Genomic DNA, 18,642 nt, shown 5'->3' with positions numbered 1-18,642 from the left:
ACTTATCACCAAGCTCAAAACCATGGAGGGACCTGGTTTGAACAGAGATATCGGATTCTTATCTCATTATACATGATAAGCGATCTTCAGCCATCTCAACCCTTGCTTTTTCATGCAAAACCATTTGCAGTCGTTTCCGGTCATCAACAGCTATCAGTCAGTCAATCACCCATTTCCACCACCCTTCTGAGTGATCCCCCCCTCCCCATCCCCACCCCTCCCCACCCCTTCTCTACATAAGTGCCTGGAAACTTCCATTTCACTGTATCTGAAGAAGTGTGCATGCACACGAAAGCTCATACCAAAATAAAAACTTAGTTGGTCTTTAAGGTGCTACTGAAGGAATTTTTTTATTTTATTTAAAGATAATGAAATCAATTCTACCCCACCCCAATGCACAAGCTAGATGAGTCACTGATGATCCCTCCCAACCCAAAGGGTTCTAGTGGATAAAAATAAGCTGTAGTAGTAGACTGCAGATGCAGCAGTCAATATACAGCATGTAACTAGGTAAAGGTAAGGGACCCCCTGATCATTAGGTCCAGTTGTGACTGACTCTGGGGTTGCGGCACTCATCTTGCTTTATTGGTCAAGGGAGCCAGCATACAGCTTCCAGGTCATGTGGCCAGCATGACTAAGCCGCTTCTGGCGAAACCAGAGCAGCGTACGAAAACGCCGTTTACCTTCCCGCTGGAGCAGTACCTATTTATCTACTTGCACTTTGACGTGCTTTCGAACTGCTAGGTTTGCAGGAGCAGGGACCGAGCAACAGGAGCTCACCCCTGCGCGGGGATTCGAACCGCCGACCTTCTGATCAGCAAGCCCTAGGCTCTGTGGTTTAACTAGACAGCATGTAACTAGACAACTAGACAACAGCAATTGTTGCAAAAAAAATCCAAATAGCAGTGCAATCCAATGTCTGAATTATCTTACTAAACTGGAGCAGAGATTGTATACAGTACCAACACCCCCATTTTTTTATTTTGATAACTACATGTCTATATTTGCTGTATTTTATAGTTTTATATTGGCCTCAAATCAGAAATGTATTTGTAGACATTCTTAGTAAGATCTGCGTTTGTAAGATCAAATCATTTCATCTCGCCGCTCCCAGAAAGAGAGTCTGCTGCACTTTTGCTCAGTTGAGCGTTGCAACGCGAACTACACCTCCCAGAGACCTTTGGGCAGGCAGGGGGCGAGCCCAGGTCACGCGGTGTGAAAGCCGACTCGAGGCGGGGCATGCGCGAGAGGGAGGCTGACGTAGGATGCGAACTGCCTAGAACTCCCTTCCCCACAATGCCTCGCGGGGCCAGGAGGGCGATGGGTGGGGCTGCCGGAGCAAAAAGCATCTCGAAAACTGCTATCGAGGGCGGGAGGGGGAAGGAAAGACTACATCTCCCGGCGTGCTCCGCGCCCGGGCGCTTGCGCAGTGATAAGTCGCACCTGAGGGAAAGGGGAGGAGGGAGCGGCCGCCATCTTGCGTGAGGGAGAGACCGGACCAGCTTAGCCAGGAAGGAAGGAAGGAGGGAGGGAAGCAGCTAGTCAGCCGCCGACCCACCACCGCGGAGGAGCCGCCATGAACCCCGAGTAGTGAGTGTTTCTCTGCTGGGCCTGGCTGGAAGGAGGGGGCGGACTGGCTTCTACTTGGGCAAGGGGAGGGGCTGAAGTTCCGGGCTCTCTTCTTCCTCCCCCCCCCCCCATATGAGGCCTAGATAGACTCCCTCCCCCGGTTCTCCTAAGGGCGCCGGTGACAGTCGGTGTCGAGTGGGGGGGGAGAAGAGGCTGAATATATATACATATAATATATACATATATATACACGCATGCACACACACCTTAGCCCATTCCTTATAGGTGTGGGGAGTAGTATACATATACCTGGTTGGAGGGAACGGCTGAAACTCGACTCTTGTGCCAGCCCCTTCCTCTCCCACGAACTGTTTAGCCCCATTGCGCTATGGTGCCTCCTGTCCTTGGTGGCTTTTTACGTCTGTCCCCAACTTCCCACTATGTGTCTCCTACTAGTCTTCTTCACTGCACATTGGTCTTGTGCCATTCTTCCTCCTGCCCCCAAATTGCCCACTTGCCTTGTCTGTCTTTCCCTAACTTTCTGCTGTGTTTTCCCCGCAACCACTCCTCTGCCTCCGCCCTCCCCTTGCACTAGCAGCCTCTTGTGCTATTATTCCCCCCCACCCCACCCCGCACGGTGTTCATGATTCCCCCCCCCCTTTCCATTTCTTTTTTTACACACCTGCATACCACTCTGTTTCGATTATAATGCATTTAGTTCACTTATTTAGTGAAATAGCTAAAACAATGTGTGCAATTAAGAAAAGAGAGATATTTAGCCTGTTTTTAAGGACCGAGTCTTCACAGGGTGTTTGAAAGCAGATAGTGTTTCCTTAAGATGCATGATAGACAACCAGATGGTGGAAGAGGAAGATGAAAGCTCTATTCCCTGATTGAAGCATACATAAATGTTTTATACAGGTGTACCTGTGTGTGTGTGTGTAAAGCAGGGATGGGGAATCTGTGGCCCTCCAGATTTTGTTGGACTACCACTCCCATCACCCCTGGGCCATTGACCATGCAGGCTGTTGGGAGTAAAGATGCATAGAATCAGGATGTAAATTCCTGTGTCTATCTCACTTTCTGTTCAGTGGAATAGTCTTCTAGTTCATATAAACATCTTCAAACTCTATCTTGTGCTCCCACTATATTTTTGTGTGTGTTTTTTACTTTGTACAGGAAAGTATCCACCCAATCAGGTGAGTCCAGTGGTACCTTGGGTTGAGTACCCAATCCGTTCCAGGGTGCCGTTCGCACCCCGAAAAGTACTCAACCTGAGTGGTGCTTTAGCGCATGCGCAAAGTGCCGATAGAGCACTTCTGCACAAGCGGGCAGACCGCTTCTGCGCATGCGCGCGTGGCGGAACCCAGAAGTAAACTCTTCCGAGTCCGCCGAGTATGCAACCCGTAGCTTACGCAACCCGAGGTATGACTGTAGTTGTTTACAAATCTGCTGTTGGAACCTCCTATATTATATACCTGGCCACTTAAGTGACCACTTGCCACAACATGTGGTTTCTGACCTAGGAAATCTTATGCCACAGTGAACAATTAAGGTCTTTAAGATGCTGCAAGATGCTTTGTGTTTGCTGGAGTTTGTCTTCTGTAGAAGCTATTTAGGTGGCCTGGCCTAGCTTCTGTAGTTGACACTGTTCAGCTGACCGCATTCATTGAGGCCTTGTGAGGTTATCCCAAAGTTGTTTCTGGTAACTTTTCCTGCTGTGTAAATAGTCCTACAGCTGTGGTAGAAAAAAGTGGGGGGCTTTTACAAGTAAAGTTCATGATGCAAGCAAGCAAGCAAGCAGGGATTTGGGCATTAACTCAAACTCCTGCTTCTTTCAAACCATTAAGAACTTGAAACAAGTTTTGTTAAACTGAAGTAGTTTGTAAAAACAGTAATATCAAACTGTGTACCAAGTAAACACAGGTATTTGGGAGCATCTGTATTCCCATCTGCTCAGAATGGGAGATCCCCTTAACACACTATTTTGTGTATGCAGAGGCACTGGCTTGAAAGCTATTCTGTTATGGGCTAGCGCAATCACATTTCAATCCCATCTGTCTGTTTTAGCTAGTCCTACATAGAGTAGACTCATTGGCATTACTGGATACGACCAACATTGGGTCGACTCTGAGTAGATTGGACACAAGAACTTACATAGAACATAAGAAGCTGCCTTATAAGCTAGTTCAGATCACTTGTCCACCTAACTCAATTTTGTCCACGCTGACTAGCAGCGGCTCTTCAGACCAAAGTCTTTCCCAGGCAGCCCAGGACCTTTTGCATGCAAAGCATTGAGCTACATCCTTCTAAGACTCTGAGCAGAATATGCTGTTGTTTAATTCCCAAAAGTCAAGTAGTTGGACTTTTAGTCATTGAGTATGAAGGGAAAATAGGACATGGGTGGCGCTGTGGGTTAAACCACTGAGTCTAGGGCTTGCCGATCAGCAGGTCGGCGGTTTGAATCCCCGCGATGGGGTGAGCTCCCGTTGCTCAGTCCCAGCTCCTGCCAACCTAGCAGTTCGAAAGCACGTCAAAGTGCAAGTAGATAAATAGGTACTGCTCCAGTGGGAAGGTAAACGGTGTTTCCGTGTGCTGCTCTGGTTCGCCAGAAGTGGCTTTGTCATGCTGGCCACATGACCTGGAAGCTGTACGCCGGCTCCCTTGGCCAATAACGCGAGATGAGCGCCACAACCCCAGAGTCAGTCACGACTGGACCTAATGGTCAGGGGTCCCTTTACCTTTACCTTATTAAGGGAAAGCACTATGCAGGTGCTCAAAGGCACACTTTCTTGCAGATACAGAGTTCTGGCCATTGTATGTAGCACGGGAGACTCATGAATCTCATAATGGGCGCATGAAATCTTGGGGCCCGGCAATAGTGGGCCTGAGGCCAAAATAAGTTTTGGGACCTTTGGCCCTTTCTGCTGCATCTCTGGCTAGTTCTGACTTGTAAAAAATTACTTGCCTGATGTTCTGTAGAGACTAAATAATGCTTTCATGAAATCAACCAGGAGGTCATTGATTTTACATTCTTTCCAGGGATGGGGAGCCTGTGGCCTATCAGCCCCAACCAATGGTTAGGGTTGAAAAGAATTGTACCTCAGCAATATCTGGAGTGCCACAGGTTCCCCGCATATGTTTTATTCTAAGCTCTTGGTTTTCCAGTGTGGGCAAGCAGGCTAGAACCCCCCTCTTTGGGCCAGTTTCTTCTGTGGACCATAGCTGCCAAGTTATCCCTTTTTAAAAGGGAAATTCCCTTGTGCTGAATAGGCTTCCTTGTGAGAAAAGGGAAAACTTGGCAGCTATGCTGTGGACTTTGTTTGCAAAGGATTAACAATTACCCATCAGGATGGTCTGCTGCACCTTTTGGGAATGGCTACTCCAGGCTTCCTCAACCTCGGCCCTCCAGACGTTTTTGGCCTACAACTCCCATGATCCCTTGCTAGCAGGACCAGTGGTCAGGGATGATGGGAATTGTAGTCTCAAAACATCTGGAGGGCCGAGGTTGAGGAAGCCTGGGCTACTCTGAGCCATCCTCAGAAACATTCATCCTCATTATCTAGGGTTGACTGTGGTTGCCATAGCCTCTGCAGAGGCTACTGGAGATTGTCAGGGCAGCTTGGTTTAAAAAACAGGAGTTTCTTCTCTGTCAGCTCTTACTTGGCTGGTCATGAATGCCACTACCATTGAAGTGATGTGTTAGCAAAGTTACAACTGGTAGTGGCTGCAGACTTAGTGGCCAGACTTTGTTTCATTGGCGCCAAGGACAGGAGTATCTTTTCTCAGCATTGAGCCCAGGCTATATACCGTGTTTCCCCTTTTTTAAGACGTAGTCATTATATAAGCCATAGCAGGATTTCTAAGCAATTGCGCGATACAAGCCATACCCCGAAAATAAGACATACTGATAGACCCTTCACCCACTAGCAATAACCCCCCTCCTGCCAGCCAACTCCCCCCTTAAAAATCTCTCCCCATTTTGCTGTCGCTCCACAGACACGTATTTCCTTTAAAAGCTTGTAAAAATGCACCGAACAGCCGTAGCTGCTGGCTGCCGAAGCCTTGTGATTTCTCTTCCCCGTTTCTGAGAGCATTTTTTTAAATAAAAAGATCCAAAAATAATTTTTTTAGCCAAGCTGTGTAAGCTCTACTTGGTGAAGGGGAGAAAAGTGGGGTGGGGAGGAGATGAAGGCACGAGGAAGAAAAGAGGGGCGATTGAAGAATGCAAAGGCTGTTTTCCCTTTTAGGGAGAGACCTCCGTGCGCGCGTCTGTCTCTCTCCCCCCCCCTGCGTCTCTCTCTCTCTCTCTCTCTCTCTCTCTCTCTCTCTCTCACACACACACACACACACACACACACACACACACAGCCCACCTCTCGCTTCCCCCCACCTTTCCCTAAATTCCCTTCCATTCAATGCACGTTGATTTCCTCTTAACGGGAATCTCCCGTGTCTGATTGTTGTCTCATTGCTTTTACCGGGCATAAAGCAGCCTTTTAAAAATCCTGCTGCAGTTTTCTTTCTACCTTATGCTGCTTGGTTGTCTGTGGAGCTGCCCCTTTAAGGATTTGTAAGTAGTCTGGATCGCAGTCCTTGCCTTGGGGACTTTTATTTATTTATTAAGGACTTTTTCCTTCGCTGTTTGCGAGCTGCTAAAAGGAGCTGCTAAACGCTGCTTTACACAAAAGTTAAACTGCCGGTCCTAACAACACGTGCTTCCTCACCTCGCTGGCTCAATTGCTTCTCAATTGCTACCATTTACCAAGTCAGCAATCTTAATTGCTGCTTAGCTGGCTTCTTTGTTCTCAGCAGGTAGCTTCTTTGCTATCAGTGATAGCACTGCAAAGTGCTATGTTGTTGGAACTTCAGACAGTCTTGCAGTCTTGGGCAGCTGGCTGGTAGAGATCCTTACTTGCTTTAGGTATAGGCTACTGCTAGGACTGTATCACACAGATAGATTCCATTATACTGGTTTAGATTTAAGAAGCTCCAGTGTAGCAGATTGCTATTAAGTGAGTCCCCACCTTGGAGGAGAGAGAGAGCAGCCCTTCGCGAACATCCCAGGGCCGGGGAGAGAGGGCTGCACCAGGGACGCACACACCTCCCTTCCCTCAGACTCGTAATAAAAATACCAGTAAGACATCCCACCAAAAATAAGCCACCCTGTGGTTTTTTGAGAAAAAAAAGTAATAAGACGGTGTCTTAAAAAGGGGGAAACACGGTAGTTTACTGTGGTGGAGAGCTAACAAAGCATAGTGGCTAAGAAACTGAGCTGTGGAAACAAGAAGTTCCCAGTTCAAATCTTGCCTCTTCTTTTAACTCATTAAGGGCAAGCTAAGACACTCTCAGCCTTCCAGCTGCAATGTGGGGAATCATAATATTGATCTACCTTACAGGACTGATGTATACATTACTGATAAGATGTCTGTGTAGCACTTTGCTACATGCTAATCATCACAGTAAGTGCTTGGCTGCACAAATCCAGAAAGCATTTTCAGGGGTGAAGGTGGAACATGATGCTGCACTAGCAGAAATCTTGGGTTGCTCAGCCCTTGGGTCTGTAAACATTTACTATGGATGGCACCTCAAGAACTACAATGGTTGTTTTGGCTTTGTACAGACCTCTTTCTTAAATAGGTAGAGGTTTCTAGCCTTGAAAGGATGTCAGTTACGTCCTATAGCAAGCTGGTGTTCTGAAGCAAAGGGGTGTTGTTTTAAAATAAGGAGAAAGGGGAAATTGTCTTCTGTCTTGCAGGGGGAGAGAAGTGTATATAAAGTGTCAACAAGATGGTTTGATTGTCATAACTACTCTGAAAAACAATCTTGAGGTCTCTTTTAAGGGTCTTCTTTCAAGTGTTCAAAGAAATGACCTGAAGATCATGTTCCATCCTTTCCTGGCAGAATGGATTTGCTGTCTTGCTGCCCTTAACTTTCTAGGACACCTTGGTCTTCACAGTTCAAGTTTGTTGACTGCCTCTTTAGCAGCTGCTGGCTCCCCTACCCTGGTAGCTGTGAGTTGGTTGGGGAGAAACAGATGCGTTCTAGGTTGCGGTGCAATCTTGCAAATAGATCAGAAGCATGTGATCTGGGTCAGATGCCTTTACTCTGAATTTAGGCTCAACAGAATTGGGGCTACCTCTAGCTCAGGCTAAAACCTTTTGAAGTCTGTTTTTCAGTTGTTTGTCCCTTTGGGCACAGGGCTTGCCCTTCCTTTCTCAAACCTGCAGTGAGTGAGGAACAGCTGGGAATTGGTGGCATTCCTAAGGTCAGCTGAGTCCATGACTGAGGCTTGGGACTTTAGATTTTATTGGCATTCATTTGCTTTGTGAATGGCATTGCCTCCCCCACCCCCCAAGATTAGGGATAGTCCCTTCCCTCTGTGCTTAATCAGGAAAAGTGCCAGCACACCATCTCGTGACTCGCCTGCTTCCTGTCACCTCTCCCGCACACTAGTCAAACACTCCAATTAAGAAACTTCCTTCCTTCTGACTGTTGGCTATATTTGCAGTTTGGTACATGGGAGAGAACAGCCTGACAGTCAAGTGCCCTGTTGTGCTTTTGGGGTAGGGGGATCCTTGGCAGCAGTGCTGGTGGTGTGGCAAAGGGGTGGTGTTGTGAAACAGATTCCAGAAGGTTTCTGTGGTAGTCCCCTGAGCTGCAACTTCAGATGAATTTGGGGATAATGGGAAGTGATTCTGGGGCTTTTCAGAACAGGAACGGCATAAGACAGTGGAACGATCTCCCTCTGTGGAGGTTTTTAAGTACAGTGGTACCTCAGGTTAAGAACTTAATTCCTTCCGGAGGTCCGTTCTTAACCTGAAGCTGTTTAGCTAATGGGGCCTCCGGCTGCCACCACACCGCCGCAGCACAATGTACAGTCATACCTCAACATCTGAACGCTTCGACTTCTGAAGTCGACAACCCCGGAAGTCTTTTTGCCGTGCGTGCCTGGCGTGCATGGTCGGTGCATGCGCAGAAGCGCAAAATCGCGCTTCACGCATGTGCACAAGCGGCACTTCGACAGCGGAACGGATCGTCTTCGTAAGTCGATGTACCACTGTATAGCGATGGTGCTAGATGTGTCTCTGTATGGAGGGAGTTCCACAGCTTAGGAACTGCCATAGAGAATGCACTCTCCCAGGTCATCCCTGTCCTGAGCTTCTGAGGGCAGAGGATCTTCTCTTAATACCCAATACCCCTTCTGCTGATCTGCACACCTGAGAAGGTCTGTATGGAAGGAGGCAATCTTTCATATATTTGCTTGCTTTAAACCAGGCACCCCCAAACTGTGGCCCTCCAGACATTTTGGACCACAACTCCCATCAGCCCCAGCCAGCACATTGTAGTCCAACATTTCTGGAGGGCACCAGGTTAGAGGAGGCTGCTCCAGGTGGCAGAAGCTAGCCATGATTTAAAATTGAGCCCGTGTGTGAAACAGTTTGCAAAGCTAACCATGGTTAGAGTTGATGTCGCTGTAGGTTAGCTCTGACAAAAGTGAAGCAAGGCGGGGATAAATTTTCACTAGGGTGTGTGGGGAGGAGAGTGCATGAATCACTGACTCACTCCCTGTTGCTTAACCATGAGTAAGAGATTGAGAGAATTATATTTCTACTGGGCCTTACTGTCCCTAGTGCCAGTTAACCATACTGATTCATAGGAATTATTAGACATACTGCCAGAAGTCCGCTGCTGCATTTGTCATTGGCGACTGCATCTTTTAATTGGGCAAGGGGCTCTACCCCTCTTGTTGAATCTGGAAAAGGTAAGGAGATGCTCACCTTGAAGTTCAGACTCTCAGAAAGCAGTGAAACTTCTTACTTCTTTTTTAGTGCCTCCACTACAACCCATCCTTGGAAAACCAGATATTGTGGCCTACAACTCCCATCATCCCTGACCACTGTCTGTGATGGCTGGGGCTGATGGGGGTTGGAGTACACAGGCTCCCTGCCCTGTTCTGAGCACTTCTGAAGCTAGCATTATAAGTCCCCCCTCCTTCCCAGGTCCTCCAATGCTCACTTGAAAATTGGAGCGGAGACCTTAGCCCACACCTTGGTGAGTGCCGAGGCCAAGCAACATTTCTAAAACCCAGCAGAGTACATCATCATGGCGTATACACAGAGCCTACCCTATGACTTTCCAAGGAAGTATCTGCTTTCGATGAGTAGTGCATTGTGACAGTTCCTACAAAGATGATTTATTTGGATAGTGAAGTCAGACCTGAACAATCAAACAGAACATGCAAACATTGCTCAAGGCTTGTGCATACACAGCAAACTCACCTAAATGATAACCTTGTCAAAGTAACAAATATGGTGGGGTATTTAATGCAATTTGCTGCATGTCAAATACATGTTTTGCTTTGTGTAGAGGTGCTCCTTTACAGAATATCTGCCGGCCACAGATAATCTGGGGTTTAGCCATATCTCAGTGCCAGAGCATCTGCTTCTTATGCAGAAAGTCCCTGGTCTAATCCTGACATCTCTAGGTAGTGCTGGGAACATTCCCTTGCCTGAAACTTTGGAGACCTGCCTCCAGGCAGTGTAGATGCTACTGAGCTATGTGGACCAGTGGCGTGACTTGGTATAAGACAGATTTCAATTTCCTGTTGGGTGAGCAGGGACATGAGCTTGAACAGTGAGGAGGCTGATTAATTTGGGGGGGCAGGCAGCCCCACTTGGGACCTAATGGTTTCTGCTTTGGCCTGCTCTGACTTCTGGTTTCTTCAGTAGATAACAATCAAGATGTTTTTGTACCTCCCTTGAGCAATTTCACAAGAGAACTTGGATTTTTGGGGCAGCCAGATCCTGTGCTATATTACTTTAATATTCAGAATACTCAAGCTTAGTGTAAGAATGTCCTCACTCTGCCGAGTCAGGTACAGATGATGATGATGATGATGATGATGATGATGATGATGATGAGTGTTACTTTTTCTATCCATACAAAACTTGTCTGTTCTCCTCTTTCTATTTTTCAGTGACTACCTGTTCAAACTGCTTCTGATTGGTGACTCCGGTGTGGGGAAGTCATGCCTCTTATTGCGGTTTGCTGTAAGTATTTACTTTTGCCCTAAGTGGCAACCTTTCTTCCTAGCCTGGGGAGCAAATACAACCCTCTAGGGCTCCCTGCCTGGTCTTTGGCATGCTCCCCAGGCCACACCCCCTCCTCCAGACCACATCCTCCTTAAGGCAGCTGCCTCAAGTGGCGGAATCCATGTGGTGGCACTATGAGTGCCACATGGGTTCCTTGCCTACTGCTGGTGGAGAAGCTGCAGCTTCTGGTGAGATCTTGCAGGGCTCCTGCGAGATCTTGTTGGAAGCTGTGGCAGTCAGCACAACTCTTCTTCCATGGTGGGGCACCACCACTGGAGGAACAAGGAGAAACGGCAGTGCTTCTGGGTTCTGACAAGATCTTGTGGACCTTCAAATGCTGCATTTTGAGAGGTCCACAAATCTTGCCAGAAGCTGCTGCTGCTTCTCCTTGTTTCTCCAGTGGTGGTGCCCCACCATGGGAGGAGAGTTGCGCTGACTACCACAACTTCCAACAAGATCTCACAAGAGCCCTGCAGGATCTCACTGGAAGCTGTAGCTTCTCCACCAGCAGCGCATTTTGCACCTGGCTACCAGCCACTTGCGACCAAGTGAAGATGCCCAGGCACCAGGATGGCACCTGACATCTCCACCATCTGAAGATGCACGCCTGGGGATCCTTGGATCTTGCCTGTTTTCACACACACCATGTAGAATTTTATCCATGATATTTTATCTACACAATCGGAACAAATTTCAGGAAGCAAAAACTAGTATTTAGTAATATGACTTTCAAGCCACCTGGCCTCAAAATGGCAACTAGACATTCCATTTTGTGGACTGTAACCCTGATTTAAGGAGCCATTTGGCGCCTAGCTTATATATCTGAGTTTGAACCCTGATAAGTGAGGCTTCAGCAGGGGCAGTAGTAGGATGCTTTCCTGTTTCACCTCAGGTGGTGAAATGAGATGGGCCACCCCTGACTCTGCTCATCCCTCTTTATTTTCTGGATGGAGGCTACTCTGTTCACTTTTGCCTTTCTCCCCACCCATCACTGGCATGTTGCCCTCAGAAGCTTGCCCAGAATGGAATGCAGTCCTCAGGGTGAAGGGGTTTCCCCAACCCTTGTCCTAGCCCAGGCATCCCCAGACTTTGGCCCTCCAGATGTTTTGGACTACAATTCCCATCAACCCTGACTACTGGTCCTCTTAGCTAGGGATCATGGGAGTTGTAGGCCAAAACATCTGGAGGGCCGCAGTTTGGGGGTGCCTGTCCTAGCCTATCATTAGTGAGCCTTAGAGAAAGCAACTGACTGGAGCTGCCTCTTGGTGATGAGTTTTCTTAAAGCTTTTCAGGGGATTTGAGCCAACGGAAGAGGCACAAGACCTGTGACTAATCCCCTTGGAATCTCTTATCTCACCCCCCTCCTCAACACACACAAAAATACAACATTCATTATGGGGAAGCTTTGTTTTCTCTGTTTGCCCCTCAGGATGAGCAGCTATAGAGATACAGTTTTTAAACTTTTCTGGTCTTTGGGAAATCCCTCTCCCATACCAGCAAGTCTGCCAAGGAACCCTAGTTTGCAGTGTAGAGAGTTTTGCTAAATGCATTGCTCACATGAACTGAGCACAGGTTAAGAAACAGAGTAGTCATAATGAGTCTAAAAATTCTGAGTATTATTTATTAAATTTCTATCCCATCCTTCCTGCCAAAGAAGCATAGGGTGGCAAACATCAAACAGTTTAAACGATGCAATTTAAAATAAAATAACCTATTTAAAACATTTGAAAAATTATCTAAAAACATTTAATGGCAATCACAGTGGTACTGCCACCAGTAAGAGACCTCCCATTTCTGGGTGCTGTATTAGACATACCACCTTGTCTGCAAGCTTACAGTCAGAAGGTAGAAACAAAACAGGAGGAGGAGGAGAATCAAACTGGAGAAAGCCAGGATGAATAGCCATTGCACTGGAGTTGCCTGCTAGCTACCCCAACCTTCAGACTCAGACACTGATTGTCGAAAGCCACAAGAAAACCTTTATTAACTGTGACGTTCTTGCTGCTGAACTTATTCCCATTGAGAAATCCTAATGGGATCTTGAAGAACCTCTGAACTTGGAACAGTCCTGGGGGCGAGGAATCATTGGTCTAGACTGCGCAGGAAGACGAGGGAAAAGTTGGTTTTGGTGGATTCCTCCCCTTCCCTCCAACTGTGTAATGCGTGGTTTATACAGTGGTCTCACACTACAGTTCTTCCTTGCCAGTTGGCATTCTAGGCATATGCCAGCCTTCCCCAACCCTGTGCCCTTCAGATGTTTTGGATTACACCAACTCCCAATAACCCAATCCAGCATGGATGTGCTGGCTGAGGTTGGTTGGATATGAATGCCGTTACCTAAAATGTACACTGCTTTTGTTTCATATGTGTTTGGGGATCTTGAATGTTAGAGTTGTTGGTTGCATTTTGATACACCTTTTCCCCCACCCGAAAAAAGAGAATTGAGAACAGGAACGATGACTTCTGTCCGCAGCTTCTTATTGTTGATGAAACACTCTCTTTCCTAGGATGACACCTACACAGAAAGCTACATTAGCACCATTGGGGTGGACTTCAAAATCCGCACCATCGAGTTGGATGGCAAAACTATCAAGCTGCAAATTGTGAGTCTGTAAATCTCTTGGTTTCAAAAATGACTTTAGAGGAGTTTTTGGAAGTGGGAACTAATCCCAGAATTCTGGGTTGTTCATTGATTCCTCTGTGGAGAAGATGAATCGCATTCCTATAGCTCTGTCTAAAGGTTTTGCAAGGTCCACAGTTTCATCCATGGGTTGTAAACTAATGGTGCTGAGCCACAACTGTTATTGTCCCTTCCCTCTCCAGTGGGACACGGCCGGGCAGGAACGGTTTCGAACCATCACCTCCAGTTACTACCGAGGGGCACATGGAATAATTGTGGTGTACGACGTAACGGATCAGGTAGACTAATGGCTGCATTGTGGTGGTTAGAGCAGGGGTGGGAGATGGGGTAGGGGAAGATGGAAAAATCTGTGTTTGTCTGTTTAGGGAATCCAACTCTGGGGATGAGGAGGAACAGTGGGAAAGAGGGACCATGAGTGTAAAAGGCAATCACCTCATTTCTACAGAAGATTGTCTATGGCTGACATCTGTTCAGAAGGGTGTACCAAATGCTCCTATTTCCAGATGTTATGTTGGTAGTGATATCTTGAATCAAAAGGCAGCTCTGTCTAACTAGAGACCACGAGAAGCAATTCTCTCTCTATCCCTGATTAACAGCTGCAGTTCAAATTGTAATGTCAAGACACCCAAAATGATGAAAGCAGAACAGTTAACTGTGAGCAAAGCTCCATTCCAGCACATTTTTACCTCTCTTCTTGATGCATTTTGCTGATTGATGCATGGGATGGATGTCCTACTTGGAGTAGACCCATTGAAATGGATGGACCTAAGTTGTCATGCTCATCAATCTCAGTGGATGTTCTCTGAACAGGACTAAAGTTGCTAGGGCCATAATTTCAAAGAGCTCAGAATTTCCTAAGTTCTCCTTAAGGCTGAAGTTCTTGGGGGGTCTGAGTTTTGCACTAAGTATTCTGTGATAATCTTTCTAGTGATGACGCTGTCTAGTCTGCCTGCAGCCCTTTCCAATGCCAAGGGATTATCAGGTTGATGGCCAGGCTTGGAAGTCAGAGCTCTGCTGCCTCTCATCCTCTTCCCTCTTCTGGGCTCCCACCTTTCAGGAATCCTACAACAACGTGAAGCAGTGGCTGCAGGAAATCGAGCGCTACGCCAGTGAAAATGTCAACAAGCTCCTTGTGGGCAACAAGTGCGACTTGACCACGAAGAAAGTGGTGGACTACACAACTGCCAAGGTGAGCCGCTGGAGGCAAGGCAGATGCCAGAGCCTGGGAAGAATAGCAAGTTCGAGGAGTTGCTCTTGTGCTTTAGGGCTTCCTGTCACAGACATCTGGTTGGCCACTGTTAGAAAAGGATACTGGACTAAATGAACCACTGACCTGATCTAGCAGCCAGGCTCTTCTTACGCTCTTCAGATGTCTTCTTATGTTCTTCAGGCAGGCGCAAGCAAACACTGCAAATCAGCAACCTTTTCCCTCTCATCCTCAAGGCAGGAAGTGGGGCAACATTCCCTTCCCCCGTCAACCTTCTGGAGGCCATATACCAATGGTGGGCGGGGCCAGAGGCAAAAGTGGGTGGGGCAACAAATGTAATTTTTCATTTGGCAAGTTCTGTTCTGCGCATGTTCATACACTCTCCCTCCTTTATCCTCAATCCAAACAAGTGTGATCAGAGTTCGACACAATACCAGCCAGCAAAAGCACTCCAGGAAGATGTGGGAGGAGTGTAGCCTAGGGAGAATTCAGTGGTCCAGGTAGATGGCCTGGAGAGGCACATTTGACTCCAGGCCTGAGGTTCCCCACCTCATCATAAGGCCTGGTCTGCATGTGACAGAGTACAATGTTGTTGAAAGGCAGCATAACTCTGCAGGCAGCTTAGGCACAAATAGTCCTTAACGAAACACCTAGCAGCCATAGGCATAGTTTAGTGGGGGGAAATGTTTTTAAAAACACAGAATTCTTTATAGGCTTGGCTCTTGCATATAACACTTCAGCGAAGGAAGGCAAAGCAATTCAGTTCAAACACCCCATTGTAAACAGCTGTCCTGGATCAGCAAATTAATTATTATTTAGTTTTGCCTTTCAGGTGCTCCGAATAGAGGCAGTGTTCTGCTTATTTTAGCTTTTCAAACTATACTTGATCTTATGGCACAGGCAGGTGTCTAGATCATATCTTTGAATGTCAGAATGCCTTGGGAACCTCCTGGCCCTTCCCTGGAACATTTGCTTTTATTTGCTTACATCAGGGATAGCCAACAATGTGCTCTCCAGACTGTAGCACATCAGCCCTAGTGAGCAAGGCTAAGGATGGTGGGAATCGTAGTATAGCAATGTATTAATGGCACCATGTTGGCTACTGCTGATTTACATTATTTATATCTCACACCTTCAACCTAAAGCCAGTGGTGGTTAGGGTGTTGGATTAGGGCCTGGGAGAGCAGGGTTCAAATCCCTGCTCAGCAAAACATGCTCAGCCTAACCTGCCCCAAAGGGTTGTTGTGAGGATAACACGGGGAGGAAGAGAAGCATGTACACTACCTGAATCTCCTTGGAGGAAAAGGGGGATCTAACTGTAACAAATAAATGTCCAAGGGCAGCTAACAAGAATAGAAGCAAAGTACATTGTATTATTATTGTATTATTGTATTATTATTAGTAGTAGTAGTATAAAAACAGCAAATTAAAGCAACAAATTGAAGGAGAATGTGAAGAAATGCCTCAGGCAACAATCTCAGTGTACACGTGGATTGATTATGGGAGATGGTTCAGCTGCTGGCCTTGCAGTTGAGGTCCTGCAAGGAGCCTCTGACCTATATAATAAAACCTGGGACTCTATGCTCCTTCCTAACCTCCCCTCTCTCTTTTCTCTGGGCAGGAATTCGCAGACTCGCTTGGGATCCCCTTCCTGGAGACCAGCGCCAAGAATGCCACCAATGTGGAGCAGTCATTCATGACTATGGCGGCTGAGATCAAGAAACGCATGGGCCCGGGTGCCACAGCTGGCGGCGACAGACCCAACCTGAAAATTGACAGCACTCCGGTCAAACAAGGAGGCGGCGGCTGCTGCTGAGGAGGAGGGACATGAGGATAGCGTGGGGGGGCGGCGGGGGGGCAGCCTGGGGGGCAGGCTGTGGGGAGAGGTGGCCTGCCCCTCCCCTTCTGGTCCAGCCCCACCTGCTGCTTCTTTTTCTTCTCCGAAGGTGGCTTTCCCGGATGATACCTCGCCGGAGGGGGACGGGACCTCCCTCCCCTTCCAGCTCAGCTGCTCCAAGTGCTGTTGAGTATCCTCGGCCTGTTTATTTCGGTTTTGGGGTTTTGTTTCTTTTGTCACTTAACTCTGTAGGGGATTTTGTGGGGGAGGGGTATTGGGGTTGCGGGAGGCAGTGGGTCGGGCTGAGGGTGGGCTCTGTACAGGTTGCAAGCTTCCCTACAACATGGGGAAGTGGGGGGTGATGACACGCTTGTCTGCCTTGGGGCCCTCCTTCCCCCTCCACATCCCCCAAGGTAGGCAAGGCCTGGGCAATGGTTCTCTTTGCTGGTTTCGTTATGCTGCCCTCCCTCCCTTCCTTCCATCCCTTCTCTTCCCCCACCTCCAAAACTGTGTTTCTAATCTGGGGCAGAGCGTTGGTTATCTTTTGCTCCAGTCTCCCTTTGCTTCCTGCCCCCATGAGTCTCTGGACTTTGCTAGGGCAAGCCTGAGTTCTTGTGTCCTGTCCTCCTTACTGGCATCTGACTGGTTTGTCAGCAGGCAGGGTTTAGCTGGCAAAGGGCTGAAGTGTCTGTGCGTCTCCCCCCGTCTCCAGGCCCCATTTGGGCAAGATGTTGTGTGGCCCACCGCACTCATTCCCCTGCATGTGGCAACTGCTTTCTTTTTCTGCCTGGGGCAGGAGCTTGGTGTCCCTTGCTTCCTTGCCATTTTTTTCTACCACCACATCCTTTCTGCCCCGGCCACTCCTAAAACCTTTCCTCTCAGGGCACCCTGTCCCACAGCTCCTCACTTTCCTAGGTGTCTCCTCCCTCCTGTGCCCTGTTTTTCCCAGCCTGCTCTAGGAAAAGACATCCTGCTGGCCTCTAGTAGGAGGAGAAATGTGTAATATGGCCTCCCTCCATCACTAGCGCTGCTGCTGCTGCTGCTTCCCCTTGCCCAAGTGGCGGGTGGTTTATTGATCTAATTTAATCCTTCTTGAAGCCTGAACTGGGAGGAAGGAAGGTGGCTCACGGGGTGGGGTGGGGGGCTTCCCAGCTCCTGCATTCCACAGTCGATGAATGTATCTTTTGGACAGCTGGGCAAACTCTGTGAGTGTGCTTCAGGTGTGGTCTGAGCAGGGCCCTGCTCACCTGTGGCCATCTTGGCATGCTTTGGCCCTGATCTTCCTCCCATGCCACTCATTGATTCCCTTGTTGATATTGCAGGTCCGTGTAGCCAAACCCTATTATTTCCCACCCACCCACCTTCCTTCCCTGGATCATGACCAAACCAAGGCCCATCCGTCCCACCCTGTCGCCCCCACTACCCCCGGTTTTGGGCTCTGGCTCCCAGGAATGCTGTATCGTCTTTTTTTTTTTTTAAGCACCAGGAAGCTGCATTTTCCATATTGCTTCACTACTACATACGTCCCGTTGTCTTTCCCCCTTCCCCCACCTTATTTAAGGAACGTCAGGGACCCCGCTGGGCCAGGAAGTGGGTGGAAGGTGGTTTTGTTCGTCAGCTTCTTTTTCCACAAGTGAAATTTAAACACAAATGAGAGGAAAAGAGAAAAAAATCCAATAAAACATAACCAGCCTCTGCAAAATGAGGGATTTTCAGGCTTGGCTGTGTAGTCCTTATCTTCCTTCCTGCAAGGGATGCAAAAGGGTTGAGCTGTGCTTGTGGATTGTTGGGGTGGTGGTGTGTTGCACTCTTGAAATGCTGCACCCAGAGAGTGGAGGATGTTAGTGGTCTTAACTCCCACAGCTATGCTGGTAACCCCAAGCATCTCCTCTTCTTTCCATTCCCTGCCCTGATGAAAAGCGATCAACTGAATTTGCAAAAATGTCGCCATCCAGTTCTGGCTGCAGGGAAATAAGTGTCAGCTGAAAGAGCGTGCCAGACAAGAGTCTTGTGTCCTTTTCAGGAAAAATCAGGTTCCTTTGGGTCTTAAACATCTTCTTGAGGGGAGTAAACTGCAGCTGGGAATGTGTCTCTGCATCTTGTTGGGCTCCCTATGGAAAGATTTGCCTTCCAGCTGAGGGCCACTAGTTTTTAATGTTTATTTTTAGCTTGGTGTAGCCAGTGCCATGTCTGCTTTTGTGCCTCATCCTGGCTGGTAAAATCAGCCTCCATCTGTGACCTTATTGTGCAAGGCAGAGTTGATACTCCAGGGTGGGGCTCGGGTACTCTTTCT

At 47.9% G+C, this 18,642-nt stretch overlaps 1 protein-coding gene across 1 annotated transcript; it reads left to right on the top strand.

Annotated features, from left to right (window-relative positions):
• The first annotated feature begins 1,479 nt into the window (after window positions 1-1,479).
• Window positions 1,480-18,064, top strand: RAB1B (RAB1B, member RAS oncogene family). The gene is made up of 6 exons (XM_035097952.3): window positions 1,480-1,590; window positions 10,550-10,622; window positions 13,172-13,267; window positions 13,488-13,583; window positions 14,363-14,494; window positions 16,134-18,064. Exons 1-6 carry the CDS (start codon window positions 1,577-1,579, stop codon window positions 16,326-16,328), a joined length of 606 nt encoding a protein of 201 aa, XP_034953843.1. The 5' UTR covers window positions 1,480-1,576; the 3' UTR covers window positions 16,329-18,064.
• The last annotated feature ends 578 nt before the right edge of the window (window positions 18,065-18,642 follow it).

This window comes from Zootoca vivipara, chromosome 16, assembly GCF_965207765.1.
Source record: "Zootoca vivipara chromosome 16, rZooViv2.hap1.1, whole genome shotgun sequence".
NCBI lineage: Eukaryota > Metazoa > Chordata > Lepidosauria > Squamata > Lacertidae > Zootoca > Zootoca vivipara.
This window is presented reverse-complemented; position numbering and strand designations above follow the sequence as displayed.

Coding starts and splice junctions, on each gene's coding strand:
- RAB1B (XM_035097952.3), top strand. Junction 13,268..13,487: donor AAACTATCAAGCTGCAAATT/GTGAGTCTGTAA, acceptor TTCCCTCTCCAG/TGGGACACGGCCGGGCAGGA. Junction 13,584..14,362: donor TGTACGACGTAACGGATCAG/GTAGACTAATGG, acceptor CCCACCTTTCAG/GAATCCTACAACAACGTGAA.